Genomic DNA, 23,102 nt, shown 5'->3' on the forward strand with positions numbered 1-23,102 from the left:
ATATAGAAAGTAATATACTTGCAACGTATAGTAGACATGCCCAATATAAAAACACTTTGATGCCTATCCTATAATCATGCCAATTACCAATTCAATGAACCCGTACGAAAAGAACAGTTTAGGAGTTGGAAAACCGGTAATCATGCTGAAATTGAATTTCTTGAAAAAGAAATGTTTTATAACAGATCTAATAATCAAATAAATGTATGACTTAAGCAGTGTAGTTTATCAATCTGATATAAGTACCAATACATTGTTAACATCCTTGTAGCAAAATTATATCATTTGATTCAGCTCCATCAGAACTATACAATCATGGCAGTTAACCAAAGAACAATTTGTGACAAATGCAAAGGGTCTGTATTACTGGATCACTTACTAATTTTCTGGTCATTACCGATTTATTCATTTATTTGGCAACGATACGTTTTCCCCAAGTCAACCATCAAAGTGATAACTGAAAACCACAGCTTCTATCCAATCCTTGCCATTGAAGATTCTTTGACAAATGATACTGAATACAGAAGAGGAAATGATAAAAACATGGGGCTAAGCACAGATTAGCTCCATGGTAAAAAAAAATAGGCGAAACGAGGAGGATTCCAGCCCAGTCACTGCCCAATGCAGAACAAATTTTCACACTGCGTTCTATGGTTAAAAAGTGCCCGGGATGCCTGTCATGCCGGATGAAGGTAAACCAGCATGTAGACAGTTGCAGAAGTCCAGTCTAGAGGTTATCCGGTCATGGATGATATTTTCTGCACCACCTCATGTAAGACAATGTCTGATCTCAGCAATATTGTGGAGCTGGTAATATGCAGATTAGCAGACATCTGATGTGCATTTCTTCATGCTCATTGTTCTATCAAAGACTACGCCAAGAGATCTAGCCTTGCATACTGGAGATATATAGCTTCCTCAACTATTAAGACTGGAGTTGTAGTCATAATAATTACGCATATATGGAGATGACAGAACAAGATACTTCGTTTTTTATCGTTAAGCTCCAGGAAGTTGACCTTCATCCAAAATCGAATCCTCAATGGCAGCACCAACAACAGCAGCTGCACGAACCTCTGTATCTTTAATAGATCAATAGTTAGGTATACAGCTGGATGACATCAGCATAGTATACCAAGACCATGAAGCCACATTATAGAGCCAAGAGGAAGATTAAGGGACCAAGGACAGACGCCCAAGGAACTCCATAGCAAAGGGTAGCCACAGGATACTGCACGCCAGTGATGAATAAAGCTTCATACAGCTATGTTGGCAAGGTAAGAGGAAAGCCACTGGAGTGCAGAATCATCAATTCCAAAACAGACTGTCAGTTTTCCAAAAAGAATGACATGTTCCGTGGTATCAAAATCGGTTGTCAAGTTAAAAAATAACTTTGGCAACTGTTTTCCTCATAGAAACAGATATCCTGGCTCTGCAATCGAAGAAAATTCTCGACCTAGACTTTGATGGTGAAATAATTATCAGACTCGCATGCCTATCAGAGCTTTGTAAGCTATTGGATGCTGTTGAGTTTAATACCGATCAAAAGAAGTGGATTAATAATAACCTACAGGAACGCCAAACATGTCAGGTACCCACCATCCTCTGAAAGATATCTTCGTTATCAATTAGAAATAGTCTATCTTATGAAGATATGAAGATGTGTGAATATTAGAAGTTTGATAAATGGCCAAAGGGACATTACATGATTCACTGCGGTATTAAAAAGGTGCACTCCGAGCATTTTAACACCTGAAACAAGATCTGGTCAGACAGCAGATTCTCTCTCAAGACAAAAGTTTATGTTTCTCTATGCATCTGTGACATAAGAATCGGACATAATCTCAAAAACACAAAACACGATGACTTCGATACGAACTGCCTCCGCAGAATACTTGTACTAAATTGGTTCGATTTCAACAATTATAGATGACTTTTATGATATGAGGCTGCCCTGTATCAATGAAATATCGAACACAAAATCGAGCTGACATTGATCATACAACAGCACTAAGGTAAAGGTGTATATCAAGCTGGGGGAAGCTGGATGCCTCTAAGTTGGATGAAGTGACAAACCGTGATAGGACAGGTGCAGTACTGCATTGGAAAAGATATATTATGGAGATGCACAAGTAATCTATTAACGAAGTCCTATGATCAAAATTTGTTATTGAAAGGATATGCAATGACTTATTCGTTGTGGAACTTTAGGAAATTACAGTCTGGCTTTTAAGACATAGAAAACGGTCTAATTGTATAGGTAAAAAGAGATATTAGATGATTTATATGCGGGTTCAGTTCTGATAATTTCTTTTCAAAATTGGGACTTTTTGACAAGCATAATGGAGAAACACACAGGACATCTCATTTCAGCAGACTGTTTTCACTTCATTTTGCTAAAGAAAACACACTAAATATATATACATGTATGTGTGATCAGACTCTGTTGGTAGGGGAACATAACTACTCCAAAGGATATTAAATGCAACCATGATTGACTATTAGGAGTTGAGAATTACAGTACTGTCATAATTCAAATTTAATAATTCATCATCTAAAATTGTAAATATGAATGAATTGATTGATATCATAATTCAAGATACCATTTTGTAATCAAAATTTAAGCAATTAATAGTGACACTCGCTTGAATACTGATCGGTTCGTGAAACTCGTTGGATCTCCACCAGTGTGCTATTAAAAAAAGGAAGGCACTCCCTGGACGAATTCACCTTTGCAGATATGGGTGCACCTGTTTATGCCCATGGATATATACGAATAAAAAATGTAAAAAAGTGATTACATAATTAAATAATTGAAGCTGATTATTTTCTTCCAGTGATAATCAATACCTTGACAGTTCCCATAACAAACATGTACAAAAAGGTACAAAATACAAAGAATAACATGTGAAATTAAAAAAAAACAATAAAATACATTATTTTTCACTGTGATATTATATTCTAAGGGCCGTACAATTATTTGTAATGATGCAAATGCTATTTGTACCAAAAATATAAACATTTGAGCTGAAATTATCAAATTATAGCATAATGATCCAAAATATGCATAAATTTGCATAATTAATTAGCCGAAAACAGAAATAACAAATTTTCCAATAAGGTACACGTATGTATGCAGGATTTTGCAGTATTTATGTCTGTGAAAGCAAATATAATTAGAGAACATTGTCGAAATAATATTCTGAATTGTCAATTTGGCAGCCATTTTGTTTATGCAAATTAGGTGGTCAAAACATGAGAAATCAGCTTGGGAACCGATCTTATCAGATTCAGCATATTTGAATTGTGTGAAATAGTCCGGTTCCCAACTTTTACCCCAAAATGCTTCTTAAAGTTTATATAGGCCTCTTTTTCCTGAATGTTTCTAGTCTACTTGTACGATTTTTGTCAATTTCAAGTATTATTTTGTTGTTTTATTTTATTATACTTATTTAAATCCTATTTTCAGCCTGTGGTATCCTTCGAAGAGGGAGGAAGAGAAGGTAATTTGATTGATTTACGGATTAATCTTATTGATTCCATTATTTTTTCAAATTGATTCTAAAGTCAATGTTAGTGAGTTATGATATCTGGCTGCGTGACGAGATACGACAGTCGGCACACGCCTCATGCGCTGTTGTTTATTTGTCAATTGTTACCGTATTTACACTTAATCGGCATTTGAATCGGCTCTTGGTTCTGAACCAAATGCCGAGTGGCGGACCCGGGGGCGGTGGGTAGCCAGGCGGCTTCTTGAGAGTAAAAATCATTTACTAATGCCAGCCTGACACTTGCACGATTTTGTGTCACGCATTGGCACGACTCAAGTCGTGCCAGTGCGCAAACTAGTCGTGAACTGGCGTGAAGTGTGCGTAAACACGTCGTGACTGCGTGCCATGTCGGGACGAGAATTTTGAAATGTTCAAAATTTTGGTCACGACAAAATTTAGCGACCGGGTCGTGAACTATGCGCAAACTGTTCGTGAACTCGTCGTGAACTCGTCGGGACGATGCGGGAGGATGCGTGCCAGTGCGTGGCAGTGCGCGCCATGCCACGACTGTCACGAATAGTTCAAGAACAGCTCACGTCGTGTTCACGAATAGTTAAGCACGACACCGTCCGAACTGCGCAAACTCGTCGTGCCAATGCGGGAAGTGCGTAAACTATGCGCAAACTATGCGTGAACTCGTCGTGCCAGTTCGTGTCAATGTCGACACTGACTGGCACGCATTCGTGAACTATTCGTGAACTCGTCGTGAACTTGTCGTGAACTATGCGTCAACAAGTGTCGTGAACTATGCGTCAACAGCAACTATGCGTAAACAGTGCGGGAGCCTCCCCGTTCGTGCCCCAAAATGGCACGACTTTCCACGACAAAATCGTGGCCAAAAGTCGTGCAAGAGTCAGCCTGCAGGTCTTCTTTCTCATTGACCCAAACGACGGAAGCCAAAACCTGAAACTTTCACCCCCGAGATTTCTACTTTCCTTCTAAAAGATCTAGACCTAAATCATGTACATGAGATAAAACTTCATTTCCGACATTTCTACGCTCTCGTTGTTATTTTTTGAACAAGAATTCATAAAAAATGAGAAAAATAAGAAACAAGATGGCGGCGTAAACATCGGGCAAGCCTCTTCCGTCTTTTCACAATATTTTTCTCATTTTTTTTGTATTCTGGTTGGTTGGTGGGTTGGTGGGTTGGTGGGTGGGTGGGGTGGGTTGGGTTGGTTGGTTGATTGATTTTTTTTCTTTTTCATTCCAAACTTTAACAAAAGTTACAATGTAAAGCATAACACAAAAATATCTTATACAGAAATGAAAAAAGGGAACCCACTGGAAAGCAAAGCTTGTTAGTATGGGTTCCCTGCAATAAATAGTTAATTAAAGAATATCTTTGATCAGTGAAATAATTATGATTTTATAAGAAAACTGAAAGTGGGGATGTGACATTATCAGCCCACCTAATGAATATTCATGACGACTCTTTTAAAAAATATTGCTAAATGTTGAAGTTCAATAACTTTATTTGTTATCCGATTTTGATGAAATTTTCGGCATTTTGTTCAGTGAATTCTACTTTATGTATTAAGATATTCATATTTTCAGCCCGGACCATCCCTTTAAATTCAACCTTGAGAAAATAAGCTCACTTTCTAAGCTCCACCAGCCTATTTGACTCCGTCCAAATGGAGATGAGCAATGTGTACGACAGCCTGTCTTCAAGTTCTACCGACACAAGTAGCTCCACAACGCCACTCAGCCCTGGCCCTCCACTAGCTTCTTCATCTCCTACCCGTCGAAAAACCATGCGGAAGCGAGGTCAGGTTAAGCACAAGATGAAAATCTTGAACATCAATTTCCAAAGTATCAAGAATAAAAAGGAAGAACTTGGTTCTCTTATTGACTCTACTGATCCTGATATTATTCTTGGCTCTGAAACATGGCTTAACAGTTCCATATGCAGTTCAGAATTGTTCCCCCCAGGCTACGATGTAGTTCGGAAGGATCGTCTTGATGGGTATGGAGGAGTATGCATTGCAATAAAGAACAACCTTGTATTTGAGCGTCTAACCTACAGACTGGATCGGGAGATAGAAGCAGTCTTTATAAAACTTCATCTTGACAGGCACCAATCCCTAGTTATCTGTGCTATGTATCGCCCACCATCCAGTTCGATTGCTTACATGAATGACCTTTGTGAAGTGATAGAGGACATTAACGCTGAGCATCGCAACGCTGTTTTGTGGCTTGGAGGGGATTTGAATCTTCCTGACATCAATTGGACCACCCTAGCTATTGACAGGAACCAATATCAAAATGCTGTCAACATGAGATTCTTGGACATGCTTCATAACTGTGGGCTTGAACAAATTGTAGATTTTCCAACAAGGCAGAACAGCTTTCTTGACCTCTTCCTTACGAATAGACCTACCCTTGTTGACAAGTGTTCTCCCCTTCCTGGAATTGGTGATCACGATATTGTGTCCGTGGTGTCCTCTATTAAAGCTAGCAGACGCAAACCTGTGAAGAGAAAGATCTACCTTTGGAAGCAGGCAGACTTAGAGAACCTGAAGGAGGATTGCCTTGTATTCCAGAACAGCTTTACTGGTCAATACTGTACTTCCAGCTCTGTACAAGACATGTGGCTTGACATCAAAACAACTCTGACAAAGCTGCTGGATAAGCATGTACCGTCAAAGATGTCATCAACTAGATACAACCAGCCCTGGATAACTCGCTCTGTCAAACGGCTCTCAAGAAAGAAGAAAAGGTACTATAACAGAGCGAAGACCAGTAATGACCAAGCTAACTTTGAGAAGTACCGGCAGGTCAAGAGACATTCCAGAATTGCCTGTAAACAAGCTTACAACAAGTACTTGACAGATATTGTCAATCCAGACACCACAAGTAATCCAAAGCGTTTCTGGAGTTTTGTAAACAGCAAGCGCCATGATGCCTCAGGTGTAGCACCATTAAAGTCTCGTGATGGTCTGACTACTGCTGACAGTCTCTTTAAGGCCAACATCTTAAGCCAACAATTCTCATCGGTCTTCAACCATGATGAAGATATGACCAGCCTGAGAGACAAAGGGCCTAGTCCTTACCCATCCATGGATCATATAATCATCTCTCCCCCAGGGGTCCATAAGATTCTTTCTGAGCTTGATATCCATAAGGCATCTGGTCCTGATGAAATTCCTGCCAGACTTTTGAGGGGACTTGCCACCGAATTGACACCAATATTCTCCATATTCTTTCAAGCCTCCCTAGATCAAGGTATTATCCCTGCTGAATGGAAGACGGCAAAAATTGTCCCCATCTTCAAAAAAAGCGACCGTAGTAAACCAGAGAACTACAGGCCTATCTCTCTGACATATGTGACCTGTAAGATTCTAGAGCACATCGTTCTTAGTGACGTCATGACCCACCATGAAGACCACAATGTATTGTCTGATGCTCAACACGGTTTTCGCAAGAAACGTTCTTGTGTTTCTCAGCTGATTCTTGCCGTCCAAGATCTTGCTAGAACCATTGATGACAAGGGCCAACTGGATATGATACTCCTTGACTTCTCTAAAGCATTTGACAAAGTACCGCATGGACGCCTGTTACACAAGCTTCAGTTTTATGGAATCCGAGATCACACTCACCATTGGATAGCTGACTTTCTGAGTAATAGGACCCAACGCGTTGTACTGGACGGATCCATCTCCAATACCAGCCAAGTAACATCAGGCGTTCCGCAAGGCAGTGTCCTCGGGCCAATGCTCTTTCTCATCTTCATAAATGACCTGCCAGAGTATCTCTCCAACAAGTCAACAGTAAGGCTCTTTGCTGATGATTGCATGGTTTATGCCAACATCAAGACAGAGGAAGATGCAATTCGTCTCCAAGAGGACCTCGACTCCTTGCAACGATGGGAGCAAGATTGGCTGACAGAATTCAATCCACAGAAGTGTCAAGTACTTCATGTCACAAATAAGCGCAAACCTATCATCAAGCCTTACTTCATCCATGGACAGACTATATCTGATAAAAATACAGCAAAGTATCTTGGAGTTGAGCTGCAGAGAAACCTCAGCTGGAATCAACATATAAATGCTGTAACCAAAAAGGCCAACTCCACGCGTGCCTTCCTCCAGAGAAATATCCGGCCATGTCCAAGAAAGGTCAAGGAACTGTGCTACAAAGCTCTCCTGCAACCAATCATGGAGTATGCCAGCATAATATGGGACCCTCACACGCAAGCAAATATAAAAAAGCTTGAAATGGTGCAGCGACGCTATGCACGCTTTGTCTGTAATGATCACCGTAGGACAAGCAGTGTTGCAGCCATGTTGAACCAGCTCAAATGGCCAACTTTACAAGAGCGTAGGGCACAGGCCAAGGTGGTGATGATCTACTGTATTACCAACTCACTCATTGACATCCCACCTACTTTCCTCACTCCATCCACATCTATGCATAGAGGTCATTCTCAGAAGATCCTTGTTCCCTTTGCCAGAACACTTGTCTACCAGAGGAGCTTCTTCCCAGATTCGATAAGACTTTGGAACTCCCTCCCCCAAAGCACAGTTAATTGTACCTCTCTACACATCTTTAAACAAGAGGTACAAAAGACCCAGCTCCGTTAATAACGGTGGTTTTTTTTACTTGCACGCTGTAAGCAATTTTTTATTGGATAATGTACATACACTTGCACGCTGCACTTCACCAGTACGACAATACACCAGACGGTGGACTGTACTGTTTCCAGAAGAAGAAGAAGAAGAAGAAAAAGAAGAAGATCTATATTTTTTAATTTAAAGCCAAAGCAAAATGCACTTGACAATTATCACATCAAATACCTCACACGATAACATGCGTCGATCTGTATACGTTGATAAGTATAACAAAACAGGTTATCAAAATTCGACTTGATACTTAATAATCTTATAAAAATACATTATTTAGATAAACTAACCTCTAGTTATGCCTTTCTGATGATATCAAATGTATAAAGGATGCTACTAATAAACGTGAAATTGTAGCACATCATTCAAACTATCCTATTTCCTGTGATCCGATGATGAATTGTGAAAGCTCGCGGATGAATACACTTTCGCACTCGGGCCAATCTTAAGCTGGCGGGGGCTAGTCTGCAGGCACAGACCCTCATTGGAACTTTGATCAACAAGTGTGCCTCCACGCAAAGACTAGCACATACAAAACTTGCTTTTCCAATACAGGAGAGAGCATTCAGTACACAAGGCATGAGTAGGCTGCACATTCAGACCCTTATTTCGAGTGAAGGGTTTGCCAAGCAGACTAGGCGGGGGCGTGGCAAAACGAAATGCTTTATTCATGCATGTCTGGCGTAGCAACAATAAACTCAGAATATTGTATCCATTTATACATGTATGGCTTCACCAACCTTTAATTCAACAACCTTCCAACCTGGCAGTAGTCACTAGGCGCGGATACAGAATTAAATAAACGAAGAGGGGAAGGGGGTCAGATATTGATAACCATCTCCCCCCTCCCCCTCCCCATCCAGGGCCCTGGGAGCGATTTTTTTAGTGGGTGTGCTGAAGTGAATTTTACAAGCAACAACCCCCCCCCCCAAAAAAAAAAAAAAAAAAAAACAAGGGTTTCAATCCCAAAATAGAAATTTGACAATCACAAGGGGGGGTCCTAGAAAATGTCGTTCATTTTTATTACATTTCTGCCATTTATCATATCTTACAGATTTCCAGGGCTACTGCCCTATGGAAAATAATACACGCAGCATCCCCAAGAAAAATTTGGCGGTGCACCGCCTCTTCATGCCTCGATCCATTTATTGTCAAAATGGGCAGTTTGAAAAAACTGAAAACACGATAAGAGCCAATTATGGAAAAAGGCCTCATAGTTGAAAACAAAACTGTCGCCATGTTCAGCAAGAAAAAAAGGATGATGATTTATAGGCTTATGCCGAAATCAAATACAAATTATTAAACTGAAATATCTATAAATAAAAAAAACACATCAATATTAAAACCGAAAAACATGACCAACGCATAAAAACGCATCAATGACTTTTGTTAGTGGATAAACTTCAAAAAAATAATTCGGAAGAATTTCGATTAAATACTCTCTTTCTTCCACCTATTTTGTCACTCCCTTGAAATATGGGCGATATCCTCCCTGCCCCCCAAACCAAATGGCGTCATCCATGCACTATTTTGTCAGTGGATATATACCTGGATAAAATAAAACGGTCATTTGGTCATCTTCCCCCAAAAGAATGGCTTGACAGCAAAATATCTAATCTTCCTGCATTTTTTTACTGGCCGTTACCAGGGGAGTCATGTTGTACATGGTTCGTGAAACAGAACAGACAATAAGTGATTTTCACTCACCCAATGAGATGCAAGGGTCTTAGTAGCCTATGACAATAGTCTATGAAAATCACTGTCTAATCGTTTCTTGTTGTTGTTGTAGCAGGTGATCAGCATTCCTATCCAAGATACAAGTTGTTTGTTTCTTGACCGCTTGTACGCACGAAATTACAAATAAACTTAAATTTCTTGTTAATTAGTCTTTTTAATTGCTCGTGGAGATGAACGAACAATGAAGGAAAAGAAAAAAAAACATGTTGAATTTCAAAGGAACTACTTTTGTAAATGCATTGAAAATGATTGCCTATAGATCTTTTTAAATGCTCAGTATTTTTTTTTTTCAAATCATTCACCTAATACCTCAGTCACATTTGCTCTGCTGTGGCTGTACGGTGAGTACCAGCTACATATAGGTGGTATGAATAATAAAGAATAAAACGGCTGTTTTTTACGAGTCGTGCGGCCGCCATAGGGAAATGTGACTGTAGCATTAACATTTAGAGGCCATTTTCTTTTTCATGCTTGCCCGGCCCATGCAGTCCTTTACCAAAGAATTTCAGTCATCCCCCTCTCTTTTCCAAGTGTGACCATGAATATTCAATTTGCTTTTAATTAAGTTTTGTACTGATTTCTACGAAGCCCTTAATATGCCACCGACTTGACGACTTGGCGAGATACGTTATCTTGCCATGTCGACATCAGGGGCCGCGGAACGGTTTTCAAAGTGGGGGGGGGGGGCTGAGCCAAAAGTGGGGGGCTGACCATGCAAAAAAATCACAACCATATGGTAATTTTTACGTTTTGGAAAATGGTTTTGGAAAAAAGTTACCCCCCCCCCCGCTTATGGGGCCCCTGGACATTATAACTTTATTATATCGACATGGTGAGATACTTTATCATGCCATGTTGACTTATAAAATGTTATATGTCAACATAGCGAAATATTTTATCTTGCCCAGACGACTTATAGAACAATATATGTCGACATGGCAAGATATGAAGTGTCCAAAGCCCGACAACAGTCAATCAAATGAAAAATAATCAATACATTATAAAGAGTTCTGCATGATAGTCACTCGAGCAAGGCGCTTATCCACTAGCGTACGATTGTAAAAGAAATATTTTCAGCCTACTTAAAATTATATAAAGAGAGCGTCTGAATTATATAGGTGTCTAAATTATTCCAAATGGAAGGTAAAAGCAAATGATTTAGGGGCAAGAACAATGCTCACTGGGGAAATATGGAAATTGTGTACTTGTCGAGTTAGGTAGGAATAGATATTTTGATTTTGAACAAGCAAATCAGAGAATTAATATCGGGATATAATGGGGATATTTGTAGCACATTCCATAATTGTGGCAATGAAAAATATATCCATGACATAACTAGTATGAAATAAGTAATGCAAGCCCGAAGAGGGGCTGAAATATGTGTATATACACCTGAAAGGAGCATATTGAGGACTATTTGCAGAAATATATTAACGTGAACGTATCTCTAATACGAGCAAGGAACGCGACCTGTTTTTTTTTATATTCATCTGTAAAAGTTACATTTTATCAAGAACATTTTGCAAACGAGACAATGAAATATATCTTTTCAAAGAAAATATTCCTTAACTCAAAAGAATTTTAAAGGACTATTTGCATAAATGTTGAACATGGTATTGGTACGTATCTCATAGTAATGCGAGCTTGAAGCGCGTCCTGAAATATCTGGATATGAACTGAAAACGGGAAGTTTATATTTTTTTTTTTTTTTTTTTTTTTTTTTTTTTTTTTAAAACAAGTGCACACCAAGTTACCAATAATGCATATAGCATTTCCATTTATTTGAAGGCAGGATAAAAGAGCATTGTACATTAAATACTTTGCTCACGGGCATAGGTGCCGCGGCCGGGGATCGAACCCCGGATTTTATATGTATAGCCAGGCGCCTTAGACCACTCGGCCACGGCACCTCTACTATATTACAGGAAACAATCGATATAGAAGAGATAGTAGGCAGTGGTAGGGGTCGCTGTTATTTGACTTTCTTGCAATGGATATTAGTAGTATTCACGCGATAGGGCGGAGCAACCGCGCAAGATTTATTTAATATTGTTTTTTGCGACTCATTAACTACGGAGTAACGATTGTGATTAAAAACCGATGCTTAATAATCAACAGTGAGCGAAAGAAATTTTTAGTACATTGTCAATTCACTGGTTTCCATAACGTTTTTCAAGGGATGTGTTTGAAAGGGCCTATTATTGGCAGAGAGCGTAGAGGGCGGCGTTTAAAAAGTTGCTCTCATTCGCTCAATTTTTAGAGTAAATTGAAGGCCTAGGTCACTCTCGATGGGGGGGGGGCGGTAAAGGTAAAGATTTTGCGACCAAAAAATCTGAAATCATTCCCACTTAACATGTTTAAGAAGTGAATTTGATATTAAATGAGGGGCTTATGAACAAGTTGGCCCTCTAAAAAATGGGGTTGCTTGGGAACTCGCAAAAAACATGAATGGGGGGGAGGTCTTCGAGAACCGACGTTTGAAATAAGGGAATTAGGAGCCGGGTGAAAGGGTTGGTCTGTGAACTAGACAAAAAATTATGAGCATAGTATCTGCTAGCAAGGAGTGGAATTGGGCCCTAAAGCCCGGCGCACACTATGCGATCCTATGCAACGCGATTTTTAAATAAATCACATTTTGCATTAAATATGAAAGTTTCAGGAAGTACAATGATATCTTTTGAAGTTCGGCATAATGCTGGGGATAAAAAAATCATAATTTTGCTTTGCGGCAAGCCCTGTGGTCAGAGTAAGGTCCAAATCGGCTTGAAGTCGCAGCCGACGATGACGTCATTATACGATTAGGATTTGATTTTTTTTTTTCATTCCTACAGGGAGGCTCGATCTACACTGATTCTTTTTTTCCATAGCCCTGCCACTATTCTGAACTCTGTTTGCTAATATTAATTGGTTGGAATGTTCATATCAAATTGAATTGCAATTTCTTTGAGATTCGGATTGCAGTAAATCGCATGTGCGCCGGGCTTTATTATACGTGAGTGCCCCCCCCCCCGTATAAAAAGAAATGATACTTAAAATGCGTTGACGAGTAAATGAGGATCGAGCAGTCTATATCTAGGCCTTTTTCATTCCATCAAGCATGTCAAGAATCATTTTTTCCTTAATACTCAGATGTAAAATGAGAATAGAAGAAATTGATCCTGAAATAATAAAAGTGCCTTTTGAAAATCAATTATGGGCAATGAAAATATAAGTTTCGCCCAAAGTAGCTTAGAACATTTTTCTTGCGATATAGTGGATCCCATCTTTATAACATATACGTAGGGACTTTTGAGGACGAAATGTGACAGAAATATGTCATGGAAGATTGAGAGAGGGAGCGGAGAGACAAAGTGAGAGACTTATTTAGAAGTCAAATTGAATTCAAACGGCTTGAATAGCTTTCATTCGATAATTGAAAATCATCATCTCTTTCTTGAAAAATAGGAAATGGTTGTAAAGGCACCCCCTCCAAAATGTGTGTAGGGGATATTTCCCCTGGCAGCACCCCCCACCCTCCTCTGGAGTTACACCAGTGCTCCCTATATAATATTTAACTGCATCCTTTTTTTTTTTTACTTAGCTTTGCATTCTTCTGACTTTGCTTGCTTATCGGTGATCATAAACTCATTGTACTTTAAACCCTTCAAAGATAAGGTGCAATGGAGCCCGTTATCGATTACATGTATAACCAAGCAACGCAGATCTTATGTTCTGTTTATTATTCAAATAAATCTTTAATCATTCGGTTTGGACGAATTCCCTAATTCTAAGTGGGCACAATTACCAGTCATTATCTCGAAGAAAATGGCCTCCAATCTCTCCGAGACTCGACTTTCAACTCGTGGAACAATACAAGTTCACCGTACGCTTGGTAACAAGAGTTTGACTGTTTATGTGAAATCGATCGAAGATCTATTGTGAAACTATATATATATATATTGCGATTATGCCTATATTATACTGTTCATCATGTTCATGATATTAGTGTCATATAGAACTCTTGACTAGTTTGGTAGTTCGATGGAAGCGATGGGGCATAATCTTCCTAACATCGAGCCAACTGTAGTTCGAAACTCGTCAGCATAGAGGAGTTTCAGTTCTGATATATGGGACTGATATCAACGATACCATTCTCTGTCTTTCGTCATCCTTGATAAAAGAAGGCTTTGATCTTATTTTTGAATTAGGGAAATAGATCTTGACTGAAACCAGAAGCGAATTGGATAGAAGTAAGCCTAATATCTTGGATTTAGTTCGACGATGACTTCATGCCATTTTTTTTAAATCTTCTTCTGGCATAAAAGCCCCCGTCCTATACAGACGTATCTTCTGAACTGCTGAATTCTTAGTGAGCATATCGGCTATATTGATGGAGTGATCTGACTTCGGAATTTTACTTTTAATAAACAAAAAAAAAACTGTTGGAAAAGATGACTGTGAGCATTTTTTTATATAGGAATTAGAGGAGGAAAGCTAACCGCCTAAAATGTCTCGAAAGAAGCACCAAGTTTCCATGAACCCGTCCCGGGCCCTCCAAGCCTTACGGCGCATCAAGGACATCCAGCCCGACGACCTAGGGGACCTTGGATTCATCCTCTCGTCAGAGACGAGTTCTTTAGTGCGGTGTAACAATCATTCCTTCACTGTCGCCATGCAGAAACAGATGGATATCTATTACCGGCATCACGTGACCACGATGCGTAAACTTTCTCACGGTCAACAGTCGGAGTACCGAAATCTGATCAAAGTCAAGGTAAGGAAATCGATCCTCATTAGTCCCTTACAACCCCCTCCCCGGGCTCATGCACGGCGTATGGAGAAAGATTTCTAAGAAATCACAGGCTTAAGAAGTGATGACCCTCTTGATACTAAGAGCTAATTTTGTGATAGATTTTGACAATATATTACGGAAAAAAACACATTTTTGCCATTTTCCTATCCTGAATTCTGTATGTGCAGGCGGATGATGCATTTTTTTTAATTTATCGTTCGTGAAAACATTTATCTTCATCGTTAGCCCTCTTATAATGATTTAACTGTTGATTATCAAACACCCTAGTCAAGTAAGGAAAAGTTAAACTTTTGTTCTCAACACACTTTCTCTCTTCTCCTCCATGACATACAGACAGGGGTGGGCTTTGGGTTCATGCCCCCCCCCCCCCCCCACCGACACAAAACCTTGATGACCAAGGAAAATTACAGAATGGGAAAGAAAGTGAAGGGAAAGAGTAAAACGTATTGTCTGAATGTCATGTCAAAATCTAAAAAACAAACAAACATATATTTTGTATTATATTGCATTTTGGGGTTCGCTCACGTTGCTCGCTCGCACTTTTTTTTATAAATAAGATTTGTTCTATCTGCCATATCCGGCCCCTCAAAGGTTTTGTTCATTACGCCACAGCTTCCTTTTGTCATTCTTTTTACAGCTTCGCCTTGTTTTATCAAGATTTGTTGCGATGGGTAGTTTACATATAAATTAGAATTGATTTAGTGCATTGTTTGTTCGCTTGTTTCTAAAGATCAAATGACGCATTCATAATCATCATATTGTACACTATCTATTCTTTGTACATTTGATACAGTGTGCCAGTTTCAATCATCCCACAGAATGAATTAAAGTATTGATTTTTACACGCCACAATGTGCTCACCCCAAATAATTAGGGTCTATATCACAGGGGTTTCTCTGAGAAAATACAATATCTGAATGCTAGCAACAAATTTATAGATAGAGAGATAGATAGATAGATAGATAGATAGATAGATGAAATTGCAAATCAACTTTCTCTACTTCAGCAGAGGAGTGTGCACAGATTACATTTCATATAACAATAATCATATTAGCTGGATTTAATGGACTCTTTTTTGCCAGAGGTATACACCAGGTATATGCCAACTGCAACTATTATCATTCGACTTTTGCACGAACTACTACTTTATCAGCTGCAATCAGTTCATTCAAGGAATATATCCGACCGGGTACCCATTCTCCTCACCTGGGTCGAGTGAAGTACAATTTGGATATTTTTTTGCTAAAGGAAAGCACGCCTTTGCTGGCATCCAAACCCACGTCAATTCATTTAATAATAACGGTGAATGGTTTTGTAAATAATTCTAATTCTGTTTCACAGAACGAGAAACGAAGGATGTACCGTTTGGGCATGCTGCGACATCGGGAGGAGGCGGAGTTCGATTACCGAATGAAGACGGAAAGAGATCGCAACGACGCCGAAATCAAATTATTGAACCTCAAGTTAGAAGATTACGGCACCGCCATCGGAGATGAAAGCGATATGCTCAGAAAAGAAGCCGACAGAAGTAAGTTTCGGATGAAATATACACATAATTTCCTCGTGTGGAAATATTGTTTGAAGTATATTATATTGCCATATTATTTACCTGTGATTCATTATTCACAACACAAGTCATGTGCTTGCTTTGCTCTCTCGCGGACATAAACTTTTACAAAATGCTAGCCCATCCTCGGTTAATGAAAATGCCCTTTTGATTCCCTATCCTGACATGCGAACGGTTTTGCACTGTTTCCTAATTTTCTTGTTTGTTCTTCTTTTTTGCTCCAGGTGGATGGTTACGTATCAGAAGACGGGATCCGACGAACTCAAGCGGTCTCCTCCCGACGATCCATGACACCAATGACGAGGCTGATGATGACGACCCACAACGAGATGTGCCGAAATCAAATTTATTCAGTGATCAGGAATCTCCATCGGGTACCCTCATTGCCGGCGGCGATGGTGGCGACCATAGCGAACAGTTCACGTCAACAAGCAACCGTGTCCTTGGTCATGTTGGTACTGATGATGTGAACTTAAGCTCCAACATCACACCTAATTACAACGACTCACAAGATGCGTTGCGGACATCCGATCGACTACATCATGCGTTGAACGATCAGAATGTGCAAGGCGCTACTGAAGTTAAAGCCCACGTTGATCATATTATTGATGATGAGCATCAATCTAGGACAGACATCCCAGTTAGTCATGTAGGTGAAAAAACTAACCAATTACAGGAGAACAGAACAGAGAGTACCGAACACCGTTGCTATCTCCAGGGTAAGATACGTCCAGATGATGGTGTCCTAGAGCTGGACGATCCAGGTGTGGCACCACAAGGCTCGGGACATCACCTCAAGGAGACGGACGATTCTCATAGCAATTCAAAACCTTGTCGGACAAGGACAACTGGGATGACCTCTCCAAACATTGTAGCCATACACCCAGTAACCGATTTGGTGACGAAGGGACAGAATGGACAAGGGGTGCCCAGGGTTCGACGTTCGAACGAGAAGACAGGTTCAAGCCACCGTGGTGAGCACGGTGAGAGGAATGGCATTGAGATCAGAGAGAGGCAGGCGTGGGGTATGACTAAACGCGTCCAAAAGCTGCCAAGTCTGGACCTTCAGCCAATTGATCAAGTTATTCGGTAATACTCTCTTAATTAGTGGAAACTGCTGGTTGTCATTTTTTTTTCACAAAGTCAAAGATCACTTTGACAAATCTGTTAATGGCTTCAGTTAAATTAACCAAACCAGAAAGAAAGACCTGCCAATAAGCGCAAAAAAGGGGGCACTCTAAAAATTCGAATGTTAAGTCAACATTTGAAAGGTTTGAGGAGTGACAACCTTTTCCATTTGTTACATCCAACCTTGTATAAAGCTGAATCCAACATTTTAAGTGTTGGGTAGAACCATTTAAAGTGGTAAATGCAACATTTAGAAAATGTTGTCACTCCTCCAACCTTTCAAATGTTTAGTTAACATATCTTTTTTTTAGAGTGGGGGCTATATACGAATTAATCAATTAATCATCGAGAAGGATATAGAAAGTACGAAGGAAAGAAGCAAATGAAGGTAAATACTTAAATAAATAATGGGGAGAGAAATGAAGAGAGAGGAAAGAAAAGAAAAAGAAGGACAAAACCACCTACCTCGAAAATGATAATAGGAATAATGAAATAGAGAAAGGGGAAACTGCATCATTAAACGTTCTAGGTAGATGCAATAGTGTTGCACCTTGTGAAAAGAAATCACTTATTCCATTAATGGTTTTATTTATTTTCATGCCGCAATTAATAGGAATAAAGATCATAGACAAGCTGTGGATACAAGATTTTAAACTTAATACTTGGATCTTGCAAAAGGGAATAGCGCCACCATATGACTTTATTGATCAAAACACTTCAAAAATAAAATGGCTCTGACATTGCTTCCTTGTGTATTTTTTTCACTTTCCAGCGATCTTTACTTTATTTTCATGAATAACATATCACAAGCTATCAATGTAATAACCCTGTTTTCGGTCATTTTCACAACATAACCAAGATTTACTGCCTTAAACTGTAACTTAATATGAACAATGTCAGTCTCATCGAGATGGGAGATTTGTTTGTCTCTCTTTAGTCATGCCAAATAATAGTTTTTTAAAATATATATCATGTTTGTTATGTTATGGAAAAATGTATTGTAAAAAAGATATGAATTCAAAAGAAAAAAATCAAATTTATATATATGGCATATATAACAATTACATTTCGAGTATACTTTTAAATACCCTCACCTTTATCATCTTCATCTTCACACTAAAAATATTGCATGAATTGATGTTTCGTATTTAAAAATATATATGCCCATTCTGCTTTATATATGTATTAATTAATTTAATTATCTTTTAATAATCTTTTTTTTCAAGCTTTATGATGACTATCGATCCTTCTCCTGCAAATTGTGAATATCATATAATAATTAGGTAGTTCATCAATTTTGTCTGGAATTATTTTTATTTAATACACTTTATTTATGATTCATGCCAAAAAGTGCTATCATATTATGTTTATTATGTTATGGAAAATGTATTATACGAATGTTCCATGGATGCAGAAGAAAACATTAAATCAAATCAAATTAATAAAGATGTTTGCCTTACACCTTTTTTTTATTTAGAATTCAGCAATTACTGTATTGCAAGTAGAGTACGTACCCGGGGTGAATGTATGAGTATCAGTAGTTGAAAAAAAATCATTCTCACATTCTTATTTCCAGATACCACCGCCATGACGCGGGCAGAGATCTTGTCGGGACCGTCATTGCTGTAAAACCGTCGGCTGAGAAGTTTCCTTTGCCCTCGAAGAGGTCCAGTTATCAGAGGAGGAAGGCGCTACAGTGGCATGTCGAGCAAGCACCTGAACTGCATAAGAAGATTCATGAGTTTCTTACAAGTAGGTTTGGCTGGCGATATTTATGATCAATTTTATGCTGCCATTGAATCATGAGAGGGCGTTCGTGCCAAAAGAAGGCCCAAAAAATGTTAATGAGCCCTCTTTATAGCGCCCACCCTTTCTTGTTTTGACTTTTACAGATTTTTTTTTCATTTTCCAGAGCATCATAGTAAATGAAGTAGATTTGAATGAACAACTGAATGGATAAATAACTAAAATAATTCAAAGTAATAAATCATTAATATTCATTGTTGTTTTGTTTTGTTTTCGTTTTTTACTCAAATATGAAAAATTGTATTTTTCCTGGCTTTAGCGATGGACTCTCGTTGCGCCAGGTATTCCAATTGATCCAAACACTGTCATCTCATTTTAATTATATTTTTTAGGCATAAAATACGCGTTGTCTTGTAATATTGTAATCAGTTTTGGTGATTATTTTATTTCTTTGTTGTTTGATTGATTGTCGCACACTGTCTTAAAACATGTTGCATACACCTTATGTATTTTCACTCCAAATTTCAGAATGCGACGCAGTGCCTCGACCTGCATCCAGCCTTCACTCTCGCCCAGTCTTCTTCTTCTCCCGTCATATCCCCACCGTATCAAGATTTGCGACGTCGACCGCGACCACGGACACGGTTCAGCGAACGAAAGAGAAGACGATAAACGGTAATGATAATGATGATGATCTAGTGACTTTCTCCAATGAAAGAGCACCATCTACGATACATGGTCACAGCGTCGCGATCACCATGGATATGATGAATAGGAAACGCGGAGTGGTAACTCCTCATAAATGATGCCTTTATTCATTTCCAGCCAACAAAATGTGCGTTTGAATAATGTGATAATGGTTGCAGAAAAAAGTTTAATATAAATTTCCTTGCCAGACACCCCCAAAATAAAGTCAACTACTGCAAGAAATTTTGAGAATCTAAGTTCAGTATCATTATGTTTGAAAGCATGTGTGGTGTGAAGTTCTAAGGTAGCTTGAGGTAAATTTAATGAATGTTAAAAATGTATGGCTTGATGAATGTTTTTATTGGCTAGGTGTTCATACAAAAATAGATTTTGTTTAATATCATTTTTATCAAGTTATTTTCATTCGTTTGTGTATTGTTTTTGTAAATATTTGGAAAATAACTTTTCCTTCGTATGATATCATACTTTTCTGAAATATGAGTATAACCTAAATTTTGTTTTTTCTCAAAGAAATGGCTATCTTTGTATTTTCTTTTATCATGTCACCGCTCAGTTGCATTGCATCTATAATTGCGCCCTCTATCAACATTAACTATATAGGTAAAACGAAAATGGAAAACGCAATAATTTCATGTCCTTCGTAGACTGCGGGATGCAGATGTTATTTGCTGTTTTTTAATCAGGAATTTCTGACGGGAATGAGATATGTTTTCCTGAATTCATAACCCTTTTTAAATTGAAGTCAATTTTTTTTAAGTCTTATTTTCATTTAAATATAACTCCTCGAACAACGTTGTGAAACAACACCCGTATAATGCTGCAGAATACGTTGGAGCAAAAAGGTTTTGATACTGAAAATGCGAACTTTATGAATTTTATTATACTATACTCTTATTATAGAGCATTGTATTTATTTTGTTTAATGTATTTTTAGTTGTATTTTATGTCTATGTATTTTGTTAACCTGAGAATCACTTTTGATACGGTGGAACTTTTTTCGGAGAGAATAAAGAAAACGAGTAGGATATGCCTTTAGGATCAATCTACAGACCCCCCCCCCCTCCCCACCCAACAGCCGCATTCCATCATCAAAGTCCTTTTATCCTCCAAAATCATAATATTTCAATCTGTGAATGTACAATAAATACATTTTGGGCCCATTAATGTGAAGAGATGCATTTTGTATTCGATACTGATTGTAATTTGTTTCATATGTTTTGGCTACACCCCCCTTAAAACCCTTGAAAGTAAAGTTTAAGATAAATGTATTTCCCTTTTCTTTACTGAACGAAATGACATGAGATTGTTAACTCCTGGAAATTCACCTCTTGTGAAACTTAGCATATATTCATAGTAAAAGTTTAATGGACGATTCGTTGTAGATTCAATTTTGTAAAAGAAAAAAATACAATCCAAACCGACGCAACAGAAACAAGCGAGCGAGAGAAGTGAGAGAACGCGTAGGATGAGGTTTTTCTTTCGATATGAATTCCCTTTGGCATATTTGTCACCACCATCAGGGATAGAAGGAGAAAGAAGAGAGAGATGGAGAGATTTCTGTTTGGAGAGATAGAAGGGGGAGGAGGACAAGAAAAGGAAAATAATTTTCACTTTTCCTTTCTACCTTCTTCACTTTTATTTGCCATTTTCCCCTGTATTTTATTTATTTATTATTATCATTTCTTTCTTTGCCGGGGGGAGGGGCAAAGGCATTTTTCGAATTTGCCGATGAATTTTTCCGCATTCCTTTAGCTACAATGTTGGGGCATACCCAGCCGCCCCCCCCCCCCCCCCTCCATTATAACGCCCAGGAATGTAAGAAAATCCGTTTTAACTCTGGAAGTTTGATAATTAAAACTACTTTACTCAGTCATTCACACGCGACTGGCAGAAAGAGGCTAATTCTTCATGACCTTCGACCCTATTGTTGAAATGAGAGGAGTGTGATCTCAGCAGTAATCGATTTGTTTGGGGAAGGTTTTCAGATGGAGTAAATAAACGAGAAAGCCCCTAAAATCGATTTTACGTTTTTGAAAAGATTGTATCGACACTCGGCAAGAGCCTGTGAAAATGATTAGTTGTCAAGAAAGTAGATGCAATTGGAAATGACTGTTCCGTGGGCCACGCCAAATGAAATATAGTATTGAGGTGCCCATTTTCACATTCTATTATTAATAACCTGACATTGATCATCATACGAATGTCTTCATGCGACTATGAAATATCATTTAATCGAAAAAAAAACTCTGCCGCTTCCTCTTTTGTTGCTAATTACTGTTGTCGCTGATATTGAAAATCTAATTGACATAAGGCATTAATAAACAAACGATATATTCCCTTACACCTTTTCTATATTTTGTTTATTCTTTTTTGTCTGTCTAGTCCCCCATCCTCTCTCTGTATCTGTCTCTCTTCCTCTCTCTCTCTTTGCCCTCCTTGAACACACATACACCCAACACAGACACGCTCTTTTAAACAAAATCCTTCCATCCCCCTCCTTCTGTTCATGGGAGCGTTTAATCAAAATTTGTCATCCGACAGGTTAGTTGTCAGATCTGACAATTTTCCTTGATTTTGATTGGCTGAGAAGCAATGCTGCTGCGGCAACTGTTTTACCCGACCGTGGTTGCCACAGTAAGCAATCAAAATTCAAGGAAAGTTGTCAGATCTGACAACTTGTCGGATGATAATGTTGATGAAACGCTCCTCTTATCTCGCTCGCTTTTTCCGTCTCGATTTATCTATTTCTGTTTTTTCCCCTCTCCCTGTCTTTTTGGGGGGGCAAGCCAGATCAACCTTTCCCCACAGGCTGGTCGACCATCCTGTTCTTCACCACCCCCCTAAAAAACCCAAATATTTGATAGCCCCCTCGTAATTATTTCGGTAATAGTGCCTAATCGAAATCTAATCTGAAGACGTAGACCCACGCACCAATATTAATAAATGCTTTGTGAAAGAGATTTTGGCGCCGGTATTTCATTAAAAGTTCGGAACGTACCTTAATTAACAATATCAGAATAAAAAGGGTCCAACAAAGCAGCATTAATTACCCCGTATTCTATTCCTCTTCTTCATTAAATGTCTTTATTGATAACACGTATTCATGTTCATTGTGAGTTTGAAAGTTGAGGTAGATCGATTTGGGACCGAGGTAGACGTCTTGTCAATGAAGTTTTCGTTGTCTTTTATTGTCGTCATTGTGTGTTGGTTATATCAGTTGTCCCCTATTCAACTCGAGCTTCGCTTAG

At 38.7% G+C, this 23,102-nt stretch overlaps 1 protein-coding gene across 1 annotated transcript; it reads left to right on the forward strand.

Moving 5' to 3' along the window:
- Positions 1-13,615: 13,615 nt before the first annotated feature.
- Positions 13,616-20,896, forward strand: LOC121430538. The gene is made up of 5 exons (XM_041627843.1): positions 13,616-14,666; positions 16,047-16,233; positions 16,497-17,361; positions 18,977-19,152; positions 19,675-20,896. The coding sequence occupies exons 1-5, from the start codon at positions 14,400-14,402 to the stop codon at positions 19,950-19,952; spliced, it is 1,773 nt and encodes a 590-aa protein (XP_041483777.1). The 5' UTR covers positions 13,616-14,399; the 3' UTR covers positions 19,953-20,896.
- The last annotated feature ends 2,206 nt before the right edge of the window (positions 20,897-23,102 follow it).

The sequence above is a fragment of the Lytechinus variegatus genome, chromosome 1 (assembly GCF_018143015.1).
Source record: "Lytechinus variegatus isolate NC3 chromosome 1, Lvar_3.0, whole genome shotgun sequence".
Lineage (NCBI taxonomy): Eukaryota > Metazoa > Echinodermata > Echinoidea > Temnopleuroida > Toxopneustidae > Lytechinus > Lytechinus variegatus.